We start from the raw sequence: 21,124 nt of genomic DNA on the forward strand, positions 1-21,124 counted from the left end.
TGTCAAAGAATTCACATTGCTTGGTTCTACAATCGATGCCAATGGAAGCAGCAGTCAGGACATTAGACGATATGTAGCACTGGGTAGGTCTGCTGCGAAGGAACTGTTTCAAGTGCTGAGGAGCAAGGATGCCTCCTTGAGGACTAAGGTGTGCCTGACACAAGCCATGGTATTTTCAGTCGTCTTGTATGCATGTGAGAGCTGGAGAATGAGTAAGGAAGACCAAAGAAGAGTTGATGCTTTTGAGTTGTGGTGCTAGTGAAGAATGCTGAAGTACCATGGACTGCTAAAAGAAATAACAGATCTGTCCTAGAGGAAGTGCAGCCGAAATGCTCCTTAGAAGCAAGGATGGCCAGATTTCGTCACACCTACTTTGGTCATGTTGTCAGAAGGGACCATTCCCTTGAGAAGGATGTCATGCTTGGTAAGGTGGAGGGTCGACAAAAGAGGGGAAGGCCTTCAACGAGATGGATTGACATGATAGCTGCAACAATGGGCTCAAGTATAGCAAGGATCATGGAACTGGCGCAGGATCAGGTGGTATTTCTTTCTGCTGTGCATGGGGTCGTTATGAGTTGGAAACAACTCAATGGCACCTAACTACAACAACATAAGAAAAAATCATATGTTTTATATTGATACCATTAATGATACAGTAATGAGGAGAGTGAGCAAGAAGATGGATTTTAATTAAAAACCGGGACAATTCTATGCAAGGCATTTGGATAGATATTGGATGACAGTTGCCTACCTTTTCTACTAGCTTGTTTCTTATTCCATCTCTATGTATACCTGATTTATGGCTCTTTGCACCTAGCACATTGTCTTGTATATACTTGACACTGAATACTTATTTGTTGAATTGCCCAAAAAGTTTCCAGCAAGATAAATATGTTTTGACTATGGAAAAGGCAGAGACAGCAAAAATGTTCTGCAAAAGTGATGTTAGGGGCCATCGAGTTGGTTTTGAACCATAGTGACCCTATGTACAACAGAAGTGAAACACTGCTTGATCCTATGCCATCCTCACAATCATTGCTATACTTGAGTCCATCATTGCAGCCACTGTATCGGTGCATCTTGTTGAGGATCTTACCCATTTTTGCTGACCCTCTATCAAGCATAATAATCCTTCTCCAGGGAATGGTCCCTTCTGACAGTGTGACCAATACTAGACATGAAGTCTGGCTGTTCTCACTTCTAAGGAGCATTCTGCCTGTACTTACTCCAAGACAGATTTGTTTGTTCTTCTTGCAGTCCATGGATATACCATGACAACACAATTCAACTGCATCATTTCTTTTGCAGTCGTCCTTGTTCATTGTCTACCTTTCATATGCATTTGAAGGTATTGAAAAGACTGGCCTGTGTCAGGCACACCTTAGTCTTCAAAGTGACATCCTTGCTCTTTAACAATTTAAAGAGGTCTTTTCAGCAGACATTATTAGTCTTGATTTCCTAGCACTGCCGTAACAATATAACAAAGGGTGGGTGGCTTTAAAGAACAGAAATGTATTTTCTCACAATTTGGGAAGTTAGTAGTCTGAATTTGGAACAACAGGACCACACCCACTCTCTGTGTCTGTGCTGACAAAAATTGTTCTTTGTCTCATCTTCTGGTAGCCCGAGTTTTTGCTTGCTGTTCCATGCCTGTATTTGTATCTTCACATGGCCTCTATCTTTCTCTTGTGTGTGACCCTGGCTCTCTGTTTCCCCTCCTCTTTTCTCAGACCCCAATAATATAGAATTAGGAAATACTCTACTCCTATATGACTTAACTGGTAATATCTTCAACCCAAACCACTGCCATTGAGTCGATTCCGACTCAGCAGCTCTACTGGGTTTCTAACGTGGCAAATCCTTATGGAAGTAGATTGCCCCATCATCCTTCTGTGGAGTGGCTGGTGGATTAAAACAATTCAATCTATTTCATCATTTGAGGCAATAGTGTACAGTTGCTCATTGAAGGATGTCTTTAGGGAAATTTACAACTATAATTTTATAAAGGGAGAGAGATGGTGTAAGTTGTTTATACTGTAACAATAAAGCAAAAATTACAAGGGTAATTACTTGTGCTGACAAAGTTATAAGAAACCAGACTAGCCAAAGTATATTTTCTCAAACCCTGAAGGCCATCAGAGAATTATTTTGTTTTGTTACTACTTCCTTAAGGAAGGAAACAATTGTAAAATATTTGAACATAAATTGTTAAAAGGCTAAATGTGGAGAAACTGGGGACGATGTAATTGTTTAAGTGAAAAAAAAATTATTACCATGGGTACTTTTATTTACAAAAGATAGTCACATCATACAGTGCTCTAAACCAAGTTTTTTGTCTTAAAGCCAAGTTAGTCAGAAATTATTGTTACCACTCCTGCTCTTTTTTGGTTGCCATTTGCTTGATACATCTTTTTCCAGCCTTTGATGTTTAGTCTATTTTTGTCTTTCTCTCTAAGGTGTGTCTCTTGTAGAAAGCTTAGTGATGGGTTATGTTTTCTTATCCAGTTTGCAACTCTCCATCTCTTGAGTGGTGCATTTAATCCATTGACATTCAGCGTAATTATCAACAAGTATGAATTTGTTGCTTTCATTTTCTTATGTGTTTTCTTGTGATGTTCCTGGTTTCTTTGTTCTATATAATTTTCTGTGCTGAGCTCATATTGTTTATGAATTGTGTTATTTCCTTTGTTGCTGTTGTTTTAGTATTTGCTAAATATTTGTGCTTGTTCTCTTTTTTATTGTGATGTAAAGGTTTATCATTTTTTCTTTGCGGTTACTCTGTGATTTATAATTTTCTCCCTGAGTTTAGAATAGTCCATTTCTATGTTGAAACTCTCTTGACTTCCTCACCATTTAGAAGTTCTGTAACTACACAGTATTTTCCCTCTATTTGGTTTGCAGTTGTCCTCATTTGTCAATTGATGTCTCTGGTTCCCTGTTTATAATCTTGTAGACTTTTATTTACTTTGGATACTACCATAACTGGGTTGGTTCCTGGTTTATGTCATCATGTATGTTAATGGTCGGTTGTTGTTTGCTGTTGTTGGTTCTCTGTCCAAAGGACAGAACTTATATGATCACCTTTCTTTGAAATGGGCACAAATGTCAATCTCTTGTAGTTAGATGGCCAGGAAGCTGTCTTCCAATTTACTGAGCAGAAATGATTGAGTTATTTCAGCATTGCATCCATTCACTGACACATCTCAGTGGGCATTCTGTCAATTCCTAGACCCTTGTGTTTTGTTTCTGCACTTCTTTTAGTGCCGCTTGAACTTGTTCCTTCAATACCATCAGTTCTTGATCACATGCTACTTCCTGAAATGTTTAAAGGTCTACCAATTCTTTCTGATACATTGACTCTGTGTATTCCTTCCATTTTCTTTTGATGCTTTCTTCCTCTTTCAGTACATTGCTCATAGAATCCTTCAATATTACAACTTGAGGCTTAAAGTTCTTCTTTAGTTCTTTCAGCTTGAGATATACTGAGCTTTTTCCTTTTGATTTTCTAACTGCAGGTCTTTAACACATTTCCTCAGAATACTTAACTTTGTATTTATTCTCAAGCTGCCCTTTCAAATCTTCTGTTCAGTTCTTTTACTTCATCATTTCTTCCATTTGCTTTATGTATTCTCTATTCAAGAGCAAAGCCCCAGGACTAGTGGAGGGCACGTATTTGTTTGCCATGAGTGAGTTACCCCTGGGCTGCAGGCCACAGTAAGCCAGCTGTGGGACCAGTGCAGGGCGCATGTTTATTTGCTGTGCATGGAGCCACCCCAGGTGTAGGCCACAGTAAGCTAGCCCCTGGACCAGGGGATGGTGGGTGCTTGCCCCTGGAGCAGGCTGGGTAAGTGAGCAGGGTGGAGGAGACCAGGAAATGATCAGAGCAATATAGAACAGCTAGGGGAGACAAACTTGTCTGTCAGTTTCTTGTACTGTGATGGCTTGAGTGTTGCTGTGAGGCTGGAGGCTATGCCACCAGTGTTTCATATGCCAGCAGGGTTACCCATGGTGAACAGGTTTCAGGGGAGCCTCTAGACTAAGACAGACTTGGAAGAAGGAGGAGGTCATCCACTTCTCAGAGAATTGCCCAGTGAAAACCTTATGAATAGCATGAAACATCGTGTGATATAGTGCCTGAAGATGAGCCCCTCAGGTCTAAAGCCAAAACCAAAAACCAAACTCACTGCCATGGAGTTAATCCTGACTCATTGAGACTCCTCCTTGGGTTTCCAAGGCGTTATCTCTACAGAAGTAGATTGCCCAGTCTAAAGGCACTCAAAATATGACTGGATGTTCTGGTTACCTAGTGCCACTGTGACAAGAATATACCACAAATGGGATGGCTTGAACAAATAGGAGTTTATTCTTTTAAAGTTTGGGAGTTTAGAAATCCGAGTTCAAAGTGCCAGGCTCTAGGGGTTTTGTGAAAGCCCCATGACCTTGGGCTTCAGCTCTTCCTGTTGCTTCCAGCCCACTGAAGCTGGAGGCATCTCTTCACTCAGGCAGCTACTGGCTGGAGAGGCTAACAAGCCCAAGGTTGACAAATAAAATGGCATAGTCCTGATGTTACCAAACCACATGGCAGGCCATTAATTCAAATCCATTGAAAGTCCCAAGGTTGGCAGAGCATGGCAAGCTGCTGAACGATGACATAGCTACATGCAGGGTTCAAGCATCCCATAAGCTAGAGACCGTTCCCAAAGCTATTTTTTATACACAGGAAGCAGACCACAGCGCTTAGGCTGTATGCTGTGACTTAGCTGCTCACAGTAGATTCCACCATGGAGTTGATTACCAGTCTCATCATGGAGAATACTAGATCCAGCTGTCCAGCCACTCAACCAGGCCCAGCCAAGTTGACACACAAACTTAACTAGCACACTGTAAAAGAGCTGCCTCCTCAGAGTAGAGCCAACCCCCATTTGCTGATGTGGCACTTCTCAAGATGAGAAGAAACAGCTGCAAACAAACATCCATTAATAATCAGAACATGGAATGTATGAAGTATGAATCTAAGAAAATTGGAAGTTGTTAAAAATGAAATGGAACTCATAAAGATCAATATCCTAGGCATTAGTAAGCTGAAATGGACTGGTCTGGGCCATTTTGAATCAGGCAACCATGTGATCATCTATGCCAGTAATAACAAATTGAAGAGGAATGGCATGGCATTCATTGTCACAAAGACTGTTTCAAGATCTGTCCTGAAGTACAACACTGTCAGTGATAGGATAATATCCATACGCCTACAAGGGAGACCAATTTATACTACTATTATTCAAATTCACGCACCAACCACCAAAGCCAAAGATGAGGAAATTGAAGATTTTAACCAACTTCTCCAGTTTGAAATTCACTGAACATGCAATCAAGATGTGTTAATTATCTCTGGTGATTGGACTGCAAAAGTTGGAAACAAGGAAGAATCACCAGTAGTTGGAAAATATGGACTTTGTGATAGAAATGTTGCTAGAGATCACATGATAGAATTTTGTGAGACCAACAACTTATTCATTGCAAATACCTTTTTTCAACAACAGAAATGGTGGGTATACATACTTACTTCACCATACGGAGTACACAGGAATCAGGTTAACTACATCTGTGGCAAGAGGTGATGGAGAAACTCAGTATCTTCAACCTAAACAAGGTCAGGAGCTGACTGTGGAACAGACCATCAGCTGCTCAAATGCAAGTTCAAGTTGAAGCTGAAGACAATTAAAAGAAGTCCACGAGAGCCAAGATATTATCTTGATTATATCCCTCCTGAACTTAGAGACCATCTAACAAATAGATTTGATGCATTGAACACCAGTGACCGAAAACGATAATTGTGGGATGACATCAAGAACATTATCCATGAAGAAAGCCAAAGGTCATTAAAAAGACAGGAAAGGAAGAAAAGACCAAGATGAATGTCAGAAGAGACTCTGAAACTTGCCCTTGAAAGGAGAGTAGCTAAAGTGAATGGAAGAATCGACAAGATAAAAGAGAAGAACAGAAGATTTCAAAGCGCAAAGTCAAAGAAGACAGAGGCAGTTTTTATAATGAAATGTGCAAAGACCTGGAGTTGGAAAACCAGAAAGGAAGAACATGCTCAGCATTTCTCAACTTGAAAGAACTTAAAAAATTCAAGCCTCTATTGAAAGAGTTGCATTATTGAAAGATTGTATGGGCAAAACATTGACTGATGCAGGAAACATCAAGAGAAGATGTAAGGAATACACAGAGTCACTGTACCAAAGAGAACTGGTCGGTGTTCACCCATTTCAGAAGGTGGCATATGATCAAGAGCCGATGGTACTGAAGGAAGAAGTTGAAGTTGCACCGAAGGAATTGGTGAAAAGCAAGACTCCAGGAATTGGCAGAATATCCATTGAGATGTTTCAGCAAATGGATGCCATGCTGGAGGCATTTACTAAGAAATTTGGAACACAGGTACTTGGCCAACTGACTGGAAAAGATCTATATTTGTACAATTCTAAAGAAAGGTGATCCCACAGAATGTGGAAATTTTCAAACAATATTATAATACCACATGCAAGTAAAATCATGCTGAATATAGTTCAAAAACAGTTGTAACAGTATATTATATTGACAGAACTTCCAGAAATGCAAGCTGGATTCAGAAGGGGATGTGGTGCAAGGGATATTATAGCAAATTTTAGATGGATTTTGGCTCAAAGCAAAGAATACTGGAAAGATAAAACTTGTGTTTTATTGACTGTGTATAGGCATTTGGTTGTGTGGATCACAACAAATTGTGGATAATATTGAGAAGAATGGGAATTCCAGAACACTTAATTGTGCTCATGAGGAAACTGTACATAGACCAGGAGGCTGACATTCAAATAGAATAAAGGGATACTGCATGGTTTATGATCAGGAAGGGTGTGTGTCAGAGTCACCATACTTATTCATTCTGTATGCTGAGCAAATAATCCGAGAAGCTGGACTATATGAAGAAGAACATGGCATCAGGATTAGGGGAATGCTCATTAACAACCTGAGATACGCAGACGATACAACTTTACTTGCTGAAAGTGAGGATGACTTGGAGCGCTTACTGATAAAAATTAAAGACTGCAGTCTGCAGTATGGATTACACCTCAATATAAAGAAAACAAAAATCCTCACAGCTGGATCAATAAGAAGCATCACTATAGATGGAGAAAAGATTGAAGTTGTCAATGACTTCATATTGCTTGGTTCTATCATCAACACCAGTGGAAGCAGCAGTCAGGAAATCAAAAGACCTGTTGATTGGGCAAATATGTTGCAAAAGACCTCTTTCAAGTGCTGAAGAGCAAAGATATCTCCTTGAAGACTAAGATGCGCCTGACCCAAGCCATGGTATTTCCAATCGCCTCATATGCATGTCAGAGCTGGACAATGAATAAGGACGACAGAAGAAGAGTTGATGCTTTTGGATTGTGGTGTTGGCAAAGAATATTGAATGTCCCATGGACTGCTAAAAGAACTAACAAATCTGTCCTGGAAGAAGTGCGGCCAGAATGCTTCTTGGAAGTGAGAATGGCAAGTCTTCGTCTTACCTACTTTGGTCATGTTGTCTGAAGTGACCATTCTGTAGAGAAGGATGTCATGTTTCGTAAAGTGGAGGGTCAGTGGAAAAGGAGATGGCCCTCAACAAGATGTATTGACATGGTGGCTGCAGCGATGGGCCCAGGTATAGTAGGGATTGTGAAGTTGTCACAGGACCAGGCAGTGTTTCGTTCTGCTGTACATAGGGTTGTTATGAGTCGGGGATAACTCGATGGCACTTGACAATAACATTCAAGAGCAAATTTCAGAGTCTCTTCTGAGATCAATTTTGGCCTTTTCTCCTTTCCTGTCTTTTCAATGACCTTTTGCTTTCTTCATGTATCATGTCTTTGATATCATCATCTCATAACTCGTTTGGTTTTCCATCATTGGTGTTCATACATTAAATCTACTTTTCAGATGGTCTTTAAATTTAGATGAGATATACTTTGTATTTAGCCAAAATTAGACTACAGCCATATTGGTTGTTAGAAACACAATTCTGATCCTGCGTGGCCCTCCTTGAAACTTTCCATTTATAACAGGATAATAAAATCTTTGTTCTTCAACTGTGTTTCATCCTTCCAGGTTTATCTTTTCCATTTCCACATGATTGTTCCTCTGAACCATTCTGAACTTTGTGTGTGTGTGTGTGTGTGTGTGTATTCTGTATTTACTCTCTTTCCCTTCTTCCCTTTTGTGTGTCTAGTTTCCACTAATTTTTCAGGTCTTATCTTTGAAACCATGTCTTCTGGGGTTGTTTACTGTGACTTTTAATAATTATGTGAGGACCTCTTGGATCTTTTACTAACAGTGTTCCTATTGAACACTTAAACTTTCATGTGGAGAAGTTACATTATGGAAGATTTTTTGAAGGTTATGGAGTCACTTTATTCAAAAAGTTCAAAGTTTGCTTTTAGATAATGTCAGATCAACGATCACATGTACCTACACCAGCTACTCTTCAGAAGGAAGGTTGGACAATCTACTTCCATAGTGATACTGCCTTGGAAACCCAAGGAAGGGTTCCTATGAGTCAGATATGACTCGATCGCTGTGGGTTTGGTTTACATGACGTTGACTACTTGGATGAATTAGTGATCAGCCAAAGAATTCTCATTGCCTGTCCATGCGCCCAGTTATGTTAAAAACAAACAAGCAAGCAAAAAAAAAAAAAACTCACTGCCATTGATGTGATTCCTCCTCTTAGCAACCCCCTTTGTGTTTCTGAGGTGGTAAATCTTTATGGAGGTAGATTGCCCAGTCTTCCTTCTGCGGAGTTGCTGGTGGGTTTGAACCACCATCCTTCTGGTTAGCAGTCGAATGCCTTAGGCACTAAGCCACCAGAGCTTCTTCCAGTCATGTTAGACACTGGGAAATATATTTAAATGAATACATTGGCATTGTGATTTATACATATAACAATGTTTGTTTGATTTGCGTGAGTTAGAAGCTATTCTCCTGTGGATAGAACTAAGTCAGGTTTTTAACTCATAATGCATATTGAGGTCTAAATTCTGTTACTTAGAGAACTTAATTACTTTATACTAGATATAGTATGTGATGATTATTCTAAGGTGAGGCAAGATGTGTGACCCTTACATCCTCTTTCCCTCTCTTTCCTCCTCATTCCCTCTCTTTCCTCTCCAAGTACATCTGGTTGGATTTATATAAATTAATACACTTACTATGCTATTTCACAGTATAATAATCTGGTGTTTATGATATGGGAGCTCTGGTGGCATAGTGACTAAGAACCCACCAGCCACTCCTTGAAAGGAAGATTGGGCAGTCTACTTCTGTAGTGATACCACCTTGGAAACCCAAGGAGGGGTTGCTGTGTGTTGGATCTGACTCAATTCTGAGTAAATCTCAGTAAATCCCAGCTATTTCTACTCATAAGAGTTGTTATTCTCAGAGGTCTTGATTGTGGGGTATTGGGATTTTGTGGCATTTCTGAGTTTTTTTGGCCAGGAGGATCTGTTGACTTTACTTCTTACAAATCAAGATTCATTGATTTTTTGTGTGCAGAAAAGAAAAATTATTGAATTAATATGTAATATGTCATGGGTGACTTTGGCATTGTACATGAACAAAAGGAAGATGATAACATACTTTCTTTCCTTATTTACAGAAAAATGTGAAATAGGAGTTTTGGCTACTACCTAACTGCTGATTTGCTTTAATAAATCATTAATATTTTAAAATGTTAAGAAATATTAGAAATATCCACTTGTTTAGGGTGTATAAAGAATTTTTTGTTTACATGTATCCATTTTAGCAAGCTTTATGCCTTGTGTAAAAGTTTTGTATCTTATTCAATATTTTATTCTCAGTTTCTCAATATACTTGTCATATAGAATGTAAATACTGATTAAATTAAATAATTCATTATGTAATGAACCATGGTAATAATCTTATATGTTGATTCCCAGAACATTTATATCTGGTATTCATTCAGCATTTCAGTATTTGAGAGAAAAGGAACAAGGGTGATCATGGGGGAGTAAAAATGATTTGAAAGTATTAGTTTTTGGGGGGTGACTTTTTATTTTAGATATTAGTATTTAGTAAGTAATGAATTCCAAAAATGTATTTTATATTTTAAAACAGACATAATTTTTCTTGTTATTCAATATCCAAAACAAAAACAAACTCACTGCCATCAAGTTGGATCCGATTCACAGCATCCCCTCCTTGGGTTTCTGAGGTAGTATCACTGTAAGTAGTTTGCCCAGTCTTCCAAGGAGTGGCTGGTGGGTTTGAACCACCAGCCTTCTGGTTAGCAGTCAAATGCCTTAGGCACTATGCCACCAGAGCTCCTTAAATATATAACCTTTTAAAAGTAATAAAAATGTAGCATTTGGGGATAGGCAAACAGATATTAAAACTAAATTTTAAAAAATCAGTTCTTCAGGTGCTGGGAATGTAGCAGATCGTATTTTGGCTCAACTCTTAACAGAAATGGATGGGATTGAACAGCTAAAAGATGTGACCATTTTGGCAGCTACTAACCGTCCAGATAGGATAGACAAGGTAAGAAAGAAAATATCTTGTGACACTTGAGCGTTTCGTTTGATTTTGTCAGGGTTCTTTGTTTTTTTATTTTTTTTGTCAATTTACTTTCTAGTCAAGTTTTTCACAGAACATGCTGAAAAGTCTTAAGCGAAAGGAAGAGAAAAGCACAAAGAAAACACTTTACCTTTGTGTTTATTTACTTATGGTTCCGTATTAATGAAACTATTTTGTAACTGTCAATATCCCTTCCTCCACTGCTACATCAAGCTTTCAGTATAGTTTTCTAGAGAATTGAAATTCTGAGATTTTTTTCATTTTTTATTTTCTTGATAAGTTTTTGACAATTTCATCCAGATTATTAGGGTAAATTTATGGTTGTTTAGTATTAGTGACACTCAGGTTATTAGAAGTCACAGCCTAATAGTTGCTTTCAAAGTAATTCGAATAGTTGTGACAGTGAGTTCTATTTTAAACGAAGTTACTTTGGCTCTGACATTACATGAAGTTGTATAGGTGAAAAATTGACTATTTCAAGTTATTGCTACTGTTTTTTCCCAGGTCATAGTGTAATAAAGGAGCACACTAATTTAAAAGTACTTAATTTATACTGATTATATAGTTTTTATTCACCCATATTTATACTGAGAATAAAAATTTACTCCTAGAGCATATAACAATTTGTCTTTTTTTTGTTAGCATTATTACTTTATATGGATGACCTTATGAACCTCCCCTCATGCATGTGTACAAGTTTTAAAACTGAGAGTTTAAAAAATGAGATTTTAAAAGCTATTGAGGGAGCTTTTATGTGGGAAGAAAGCCTTGCTTTAGTTCATATACATATATTGATAATATGATAAAGACCTTTTAGTCAAATGCAGGTATGAAAGCTTTGGATTTTAGAGGATCCTTTCCTTTCTGATACAGTACTTTGTAAGAAACTAGGTGAGTTTTGAACATTTATAGGATCTGGGTCAATGCCAAAGTATCTCTGAAGTCCATTAAAAAAAAAAAAGGACTGATTGTTATTCAGAAGTGTAGAACATGCTGAAAGAGTATGTTATTATTTCACAATTTAAGGTATTAAAGTCAGAAAAACCTTTGTTCTGGTAAGAATACATTGTATTTTTAATGCCATTTATTTCCTAGTTACTCCATGACTGATGAGCTCTAAAATTTCTTAGGTTTTCTTTGTACAAGTCCTAATCTTATGGCCATTTTTGATTTCCTAATGTTGTATGTCCTCAGTGTTAGCCATATATTTTGAAGCACGATTTCAGGACTTCTCTGGACTCGTATAAATAAAACTAATTAACGTAGCCTAGTATTACTTTTTTACTGATGTTAACAAATTGGCACTACTTTAACAGTTTAACATAGCACCCAGTTATTAGCTTACAGTCCTGTAAGTCAGAATCTGGTACCATGTGACTGGTTTTTCTGCTGAAGATCTCATAAAAAGCAAAAAACATGGTATCAGTTGTACTACGTTCTCATTAGGAGTTCATATTCCTCTTCTAAGGTTACTTAGTTGTGACAGAATTCACTTTTTTGTGGTTGTGGGATTGAGGCCCCTGTTTCCTTACTGGCTATCATCTGGAAACCACTGTCAGTTTTTAGGGGCTACACACATTCTTTGTCATGTGACCCTTCTGTCTTCAAAGACAGCAGTGGAGACTCTCCATCATATTTTATCCTTCTCATAATTCAAATTCTCTTCACCAAGAACACTTCTTGGCAATAAATAAATAACTCACCATCAAGCTGATTCTGACTTGTGGTGACCGCATGTGTAAGAGAATAGAACTGTTCATAGGGTTTACTTGACTATATTCTTTATGGAAGCAGATCACAAGGTCTTTGTTCCATGGTGCTACCAGGTGGGGTCTGAACCACCACCCTTTCAATTAGTAGATGAATACAAACTGTTTGTGCCACCTTGGGACTTTTTAGTAAAAGTCCCTTTTAAAGGCTCACCTGATCAGGCTGGGTCCACTAAGGAAAAGCTCCCCATCTGATCAGCTAATTCAGAACTTTACTCTCTGCAAAAGTCTTTCACAGCAGCACATAGATTAGTGTTCGATTGAGTAACTGGGAGAATTTATATCCAAAAGGGGTAGAAATTTGGGGGCTATCTTAGAATTCTGCTGACTACAGTGGGTCTTTAGCCTGTTTCCCCCACCCTTATCTGAATTTCGTTCTGAGAACATAGAACAAACTTTGCCTGTCTGTGACTGGATATAGTCAGCTCCTTTGAAATGTCCCTACTCTGAGGAATCTGACTTTCCTCAGATGAAGCATTTCTCTCCCTTCCCTTGCCCAAATATTTATTTCTTCTAATACATAATCTCTATTAAGGTAGAAAAGAATAAATGAATTCAAACTTATTTTTCAGAGGTTACATTTTTTTTCCCCACATACTTTATATACAAACACTTTGTAAGCTGGCTATTCGATAACAGCAGAATTGTTGATATATAAATCTCTTTTGCTGGCAACTATACATACAGACCTCATGGACAAAATATATGGGAATCAAATAATTTACGTCTGTGAAAGAGATTGTGGAGAAGCTCAGTACCATCAGTTAGAAAAAAACATGTCTGACTGTGGAACAGATTATCAATTGCTGATATGCAACTTTAAGTTGAAGCTGAAAAAATTAAAACAAGTCCACAAGAGTCAAAGTACAATTTTGAGTATATCCCTCCTAAATTTGGAGACCATCTGAAGAATAGATTTGATACATTGAACACCAGTGACCAAAGACCAGATGAGTTGTGGGATTACATCAAGGATGTCATATATGAAGAAACCGAAAGGTCATTAAAAAGAGAGGAAAGAAAGAAAATACCAAAATGAATGTCAGAAGAGATTCTGAAATTTGCTCTTGAAAGGAGAGTACCTAAAGTGAATGGAAGAAATGTTGAAATAAAGAGCTGAACAGAATATTGCAGAGGGCAGCTTGAAAAGACAGAATAAAGCATTATCATGAAATGTGCAAAGACTTGGAATTAGAAGATCAAAAGGGAAGAACACGTTTGGCATTTCTCAAGCTGAAAGAACTGAAGAAAAAAATTCAAGCCTTGAGTTGCAATGTTGAAGGATTTTATGTTTATTGTTGAAAATATTCAACAATGCAGGAAGCATTGTTTTTCAAAAGAAAATGGAAGGAATACACAGGACTCACTGTTCCAAAAGAAATGGTCTACTTTCAGCCATTTCAGGACATAGCATATGATCACGTGGTACTGAAGGAAGAAATTGAAGCTGCCCTGAAGGAATTGGTGAAAAACAAAGCTCCAGGAATTAATGGAATTGCCATTGAGATGTTTCAGCAAACAGATGCAGCACTGGAGGCACTTACTCATTTATCGAAAATAATTTGGAAGATAGCTACCTGGCCAGCTGACTGGAAGAGATCCATATTTTGCCCTTTCCAAAGAAAAATGATCCAACAGAATGTGGCGATTATTGAGTAATATTATTAATATCACATGCAAGTAAAATTTTGGTGAAGATAATTCACACATGCTTGCAACAGTATATTGACACGGAATTTTCCAAAAATTCGTAGCACGACAAACTGACAGAGACGAGTGGTGGTATGAATGATTATAGAGCTTTATTTGTGTATTGTTTCATTTGTTATTGTTGTTGTTATATGCCTTTGAGTCTGACCCGACTCATAGCGACCCCCCTTGGGTTTCCAAGGCAGTATCACTACGGAAGTAGATTGCCCCATCTTCCTTCCGAGGAGTGGCTGGTGGGTTTGAACCAGGAGCCTTCTGGTTAGCAGTCAAGTGCCTTAGGCACCATGCTGCCAAAGCTCCCATTGTTTACTAGTGCTATAAAAAAATTTTTAACATGTGTAATTAGAACATGATGTTTAAAATGTTCCCTGAATATGCTGGTAGAAACAAAACAGTTTTAAAAGACAATGAAAAAACTTCATGTTATGAAATGAAAAGACACAATTTTCACTACCTGTGTTGTCTGTGGCAAACTGTAGTAGGAAAATAATAGGAAACAAAAGAGTTGCAGTAAATTTCATGAGCTGATGCCAAAACATAAAGATTTTTTATTTTAGCCTACATCCAAAAAAATGAAAAAGGACTAGTCTCAAAGAAATACATATTTAATCCAGTTTTGCCTACATTTAACCATTTGTTTGGCCTTGAAAATTAGCTAGCATACTTTATATTTCTATTGTCTGTAAATCCACAACTTGCATGTCTAAAATTTAAGTGTGAAAAATTGGTAAGTTAGAATAGGGAGAATTCTTGCACCATCAAAGGAGTAAAATTGATGTCATACTGCTACTCGTATTGTGTACATGTTTAGTGTATTCATTTTGACAACATTTCAGTTTCATCTGGTTTACAGAGACTAAAACGGGACTTTCTTGGAAATTCTGGATTGAACAAAGGAAATGAGACACACAGTTCAAGAATCACATTATTCTACTTCCTGCTATGTCACATTTACGTGTCAGACACATTAGCTGTGATGTAGCACACTAAGCTGAGTGAAGTGATTGTTTATGGTTCAAGTATCCTGAAGTCTCCATAGGACCTTTACTCCTCCAGCTTATAGATGAATGAAGAGAATTTATATCTTCAAGTGCCCAGTATACATAAGAATGACAACATATGACAGGGCAGGTGAAGATTAATGAGATTGTGTAATGTCATGTAGATACAATATCTTTAGATTGATGATGGTCTGCATTTCCACAGCATCAGGAGACATTTGAACAGCAAGCAACTAAATTATTACTGATGTCCACATAATAATGGAATGCTAAAGCTCTTGGGAGGAGTTCTGGTAGCATAGTGGCTAAGGCACTTGACTGCTAACCAGAAGGCTGGCGGTTCAAATCCACCAGCCACTCCTCTGAAGGAAGATGAGGCAATCTACTTCCGTAGTGATACTGCCTCGGAAACCCAAGGAGGGGTCGCTATGAGTCGGGTTCAACTCAACGGCACATAACAACAACAACAGCAAAGCTCTTGGAGTTATATTGTTCTTTGTTAGGATGTTGCTTATGTTGGCCCCTTTAGAAGAATATAGTGCCAGTCCATGCCATTTCATGCATGCGTGCTGGATGGGTAAAATAAGACAACATTTTTATTTCTTACATGTTGTAAATTAAAGATGGGTTTTATGGATATTTTTGTAACATGAAGTAAATTTAATTAACATTATTTAGAAATGTCAGCAAATAAGAAGTTAAATATATATGACTCCCAATTTTCAAATGAATTGAAATATCTCCATAAGAAAGGCTACAAATATATTTATGAATGGCTTCTTTCACTACCCTTCCTATGATAAGTCCTGTTCTTCTATTGCTTTTCTTAGTTAAGTTGTAACTAAAAAACACAACGCTTGACCCAATAGAGACTAAAAGTTTAAATAGATGATAACTATACTTTCCAAAAAGTATTTAAGGAAAAGATGCCTATTAACCTCTAATATCACTCATTCTCATTCACTGCTGTCGAGTCAGATCCGACTTATAGTAACCCCTCCTTGGGTTTAGGAGGCAGTATCACTACAGAAGTAGATTGCCCAACCTTCCTTCCGAGGAGTGGCTGGTGGGTTTGAACTGCCAGCCTTCTGGCTAGCAGTCGAATGCCTTAGGCACTATACCACCAGAGCTCCTATAATCTTTAATATAGTGTTTCAAAATTACGTGGAGAGTCTTTGGAGGTTAGAAGTTGAGCTACAATGTGGTCTGACCTAGGAGGCATCCTCCAAGATTAGCTTCCAGTTTCAGCTTTACCACCTCTTCACAGGACTGTCAGAAATGGCTTTGTTTTTCATTTCTGGTTTTTGTTTGTTTGCCTTTTTAAAAAGCTCTAAATGTTCTCACAGTATTCTCTATAGCAATAACTGTGAGAATTTCAGCTTTGGAGACATGGGAAAGTTAGGAGAGATGAGAGAAGAAAGGTTGGGGGAAGGCTTGTATGCATATATGGATTCTGTTTCCTTTAAATGTTACAAGATAGAAACTGTCTATCTTACATGTCAGTAAACTAGCCTATGACACAAATGTGGCCCAATACCTATTTTTGTATATCCTGTGATCTAAGAATGGTTGTAACGTGTGAAAGTTATGTGAAGTTCAAATTTCAATCCCTATAAAGTTTTACCAGGATACAGCCTACACATTTGTTTATGTATTGTCTATGAGAGCTTTTGCACTACTGTAGTAGAGATGAAGACTTGTGATAGAGACTTCATGACCTTTAAAGCTTTCATTATTTGCCATCTACTGCTTTTGAGAAAATGTTTGCTGACCCCTGGTCTATCCTTTTAAACTATTAGAAGTTTAGTGAAGTCTGTAATGTGTGTTGTTCAGATGAACCTTAGAGTTAGTCCAAAGATTCCTTAAATGAGTCTAGAGGAAAATGAGATTGACACATGTAGCAGCTGATGAAGATGATACAGACCAGAATGTTTTATGTAGAACATAAAAAATGTCCTGAAATTGCAATGGACAAATTTTGACATACAGATGCAGGAATCTTGGTTTCAAATTCTGGCTCTGTGGCTAATGAACTGTGTGTTCTTTGAAATTATTTTGCCTCTCTTGGCCTCTGTTTCTGTACCTGTCAAAATGTACTAGAGAATCCCAATTTATCATTCAGTTCTATATTTCTGTTATTTTATGATCCAGATAGTAATAAAGATTCTAAATGCTACATAAAAGCATGCTGTTTACCAAATAAATACTTCAACACAAGCCTCTGATTTTTTTTCTTTAGCCTTTTCAGATACTACTTTCTCAAACATTTTTGTCATTGCAAGATCCTTTTTACAAACAGCATATAATGCAAGAGAATGTTACCCAGGTGTGCAAACGTAACTTTCTTTTTAACCACATGATTGTCAGAAAAGGGGAAAAAGCTGTAAATCAGCCTTAAGGCTGCTGCTGTGTAATAAAACCCTTGGTTGACAGTTGAAGAACACCTTACCTTTTGCGCTAAAAATTTATTGCTCTTTGAAAAAGGAAACTTGTTGAGCTGCATATTTTCTCTTTTCACAGATGTCTGATCAGCTTGTAATGTTTTGGTTATATTTAATGTGCTAGTTACTTTTTAAAATCTTTCATGAATGTAAAAGTAAAAATGTTAGGACAGAAATGTCTAACTATACGATTAAAGTTAAGTAATTTTTAAATTTGAAGGAGCTGCTTCTGTTGTATTGTTAATGCTCCTAGAATCCTATATTTGGGAGCTAATGTACAGTATAGCCAAGAACTAAACCTGAAGTCATGTACTGAATGTATTAAAGTTATTAATGTTGTTGTTGTTGTTAAGTGCCGTCGAGTCGTTTCCGACTCATAGCGACCCCATGCACAGCAGAACAAAACACTGCCCGATCCCGCGCCAGCCCCACAATCCCTGCTATACTTGATCCCATCATCGTAGCCACCGTATCAATCCATCTCGTTGAAGGCCTCCCCCTCTTTCGTCGACCCTCCACCCTACCAAGCGTGACATCCTTCCCCAGGGAATGGTCCCTTCTTACAAGATGACCAAAATAGGTGAGACGAAGTCTGGCCATTCTTGCTTCCAAAAAGTTATTAATAGAAGGGCTAATTTAGTGACTGCTTTTAAAGTGCAAGTGTATCAATAATAATGAAGTTACATTTTGTGCCTGGAATGTGCATCTGCATGTGTGTTATATATGTATGTGTTTATTTGTGTTTGGATGCTATGGGAAGAAGTATGGTATCCTGTAATAAAACTCAAGTCCTTTCTTTGAAATATGTACAACCTAATTTGAAATACATCTACATTTTAAAGCATTGTAATCAGAAAACATGAAAAATGTAAAATTTGTCTTCGATTTTTTTTACTGACATATTCATTAGAGTAGATTTGTAACAATGGATCTAAGATTTTATACTCTTTTAGGCTCCTTGGGTTTAGGAGGCAGTATCACTACAGAAGTAGATTGCCCAACCTTCCTTCCAAGGAGTGGCTGGTGGGTTTGAACCGCCAGCCTTCTGGTTAGTAATCAAATGCCTTAGGCACTACGCCACCAGACCTCCCTTGCTTTTAAAAAGAGTAGTTGAAATTTGTATATGTATGTGTCCTACTGTATAATTTAGTCAAAATACAGAGATTTAAATTTAAAAGTAGATTTATGTGAATGGAAGGGGTAGTAGGAGCAAGGGGAAAAGGGAAAGTTAAATAGTGGGAAGTGAATTGAAAGCCAGTTACTATTGAGTTGATTCTGACTCATGGCAACCCCTTGTGTTTCAGCATGGAACTGCCCTGCATGGAGTTTTTAATGGCTGTGATCTTTTGGAAGTAAATTGCTAGGCCTTTCTTTTGAGACGCTTCTGGGTGGATTTGAACTGTCAGCCTTTTAGTTAGTAATGGAGCACTTAACTTGTGCTTCCTGGGAACTCTGGGGAGGAGGGTATAAGCAGTCATCAAATATATACTGTGTACCAGGTACCATGCTAGCTGATTTAATATATCATATTTTTCTATCCAATATGTTGGTTATAAATGTATTAAGTACAATTTCTGATTTGTTTTCATTGTAATAAAGTATGCCTAAAGAAAAGTAAAGCTTTTTGGACCAAAACTATGCAGATAAGCATTTTGTATATATTTTATACAGTATAAATATATTCCTTAATTCGGTAAATTGTGTGAGATTAGTAATGCTGTGTGTGTGCGTGCATGAATGTATGTAGTTTCTGGCAAAAACTATGAGATGCCATTGACCAGTATGCTAGTTTTATTCACATTTACATGAAGTTATCAACCATTTTGTATTTTATTTTTTAAATAACAAGTTTCTTTTAAAGTTAAATTTACACTGAGCCTACTATCCAGCAATTCTAAGTATTTATCCAAAGCAAATGAAAACATACTCACACAAAGACCTATGTCAGTGTTTGTGACAGCATTATTTGTAATCACCTAAATAATCCAAACATCTGTCAACTGGTAAGTGAATAAACAAATTGAAATATTTCCATACAATAAAATAATAGTCATGTAAAGAAATGTTTTATATGCAACATGACTCTCTAAAAGCATTATGCTAAGAAACAAGAAAAACAGACATAAAGGATACACAATTTACTGACAGATTCCTTTTATATAACATTCTGAAAAAGGCTAGACTATGGGGATAGAAATCAGATCAGTGATTGCCAGAGCCTGGGAGTTGGGGGAGGGAATTGACCACAAATTGGATGAGGAAACTTCTTGAGATGATGTAAATTTTCTCTATCTTTGTTGAAAGGGTAATTACAGGACTATGTACATTAATCAAACACTTTTGACTTGTAAAGCCAAAGAAGTGAATTTAACAATATGTAAAGTATACCTCAGTAAACCTGAGTATTAACAAAGAATACATTTAGGAAATAAATTATTTTTATTGTAAATGCAAAGGAAAATGTTGGCTTTATTTCAGTAGTAATTTCTCCTCACTCCAACATCTCAGCTCTTTTCTCAGCCTTTCATTATCTTTTAGTAACCTATTTACATAGACATCCCATTATTACCAACTCAGTTAATGCAGAACTACATCAGCAAATAATGGTACTTTGTTTCAGACTTTACTACTCAAATTTGAGGGTGGAAGTAGAGAATGGGTATAATTTTAAGGGTGAAAAGATTCAGAGAAAATTTGGTTTGCTAGTAGAAATTTGGCTAGTAAACTGGAATTTTACAAATAAGACTTTTAGCGACATTTTACTCATAATAAATGTTAATATACTGATTATGCATGTATTTTTGAGGACAATTTCCATTTTGATTTTCATAATAAAGTATGCCTAAGCCAATAAAGGGAGCTCTGGTAGCATCGTGCCTAAGGCACTTGACTGCTAACCAGAAGGCTAGCGGTTCAAACCCACCAGCCACTCCTCGGAGGAAGATGAGACAATCTACTTCCATAGTGATACGGCCTCTGCAACCCAAGGAGGGGTCGCTATGAGTCGAGTCCAACTCGACGCCACATAACAACCACAAGCCAATAAAACCAAACTCACTGCTTTCGAGTCGGATCTTTCTCATAGCGACCCCTCCTGGGGCTTCTGAGGCGGTATCACTATGGAAGTAGTTTGCTCACTTCCTTGCAAGAAGTGGCTGGTGGGTTTGAACCGCCAGCCTTCTGGTTAGCAGTCAAATGCCTCAGGCACTATACCACCAGAGCTCCTAAAGTATGCTTGTTGTTATTGTTGTTATTTGCCGTGGAGTCGACCCCGACTCATAGCGACCCCTCCTTGGGTTTCCGAGGCAGTATCACTACAGAAGTAGGATTGCCCAACCTTCCTTCCTATGAGTGGCTGGTGGGTTTGAACCGCCAGCCTTCTGGTTAGCAGTCAAGTGCCTTAGCCACTATGCTACCAGGGCTCCTAAAGTATGCTTAGACTAAAGAAAAGTAAACTCAAGAAAAATAAAGTTTTTTGCACCAAAACTGTGCAGATAAATCATGTTTATTGGCTTGTTAATTATTGAGCACCTTTTATGTGCCAGGCTATGTGTTAGGTGATCAGGAGGCAAGAACAAACATATTCTAT

General features: G+C 37.6%; 1 protein-coding gene across 1 annotated transcript in view; it reads left to right on the top strand.

Annotated features, from left to right (window-relative positions):
- SPATA5 (spermatogenesis associated 5) overlaps nt 1–21,124 on the top strand; it is a 594,939-nt gene that overhangs the window by 259,301 nt on the left and 314,514 nt on the right. The window contains exon 14 of the mRNA XM_042781734.1: nt 10,452–10,578. Coding sequence (XP_042637668.1) covers nt 10,452–10,578 — 127 coding nt within the window. The remainder of the gene's footprint in view (nt 1–10,451; nt 10,579–21,124) is intronic.

Source organism: Orycteropus afer, unplaced genomic scaffold, assembly GCF_000298275.1.
Source record: "Orycteropus afer afer isolate SDZICR_OR568_19922 unplaced genomic scaffold, OryAfe1.0 scaffold00162, whole genome shotgun sequence".
NCBI classification, from domain to species: domain Eukaryota; kingdom Metazoa; phylum Chordata; class Mammalia; order Tubulidentata; family Orycteropodidae; genus Orycteropus; species Orycteropus afer.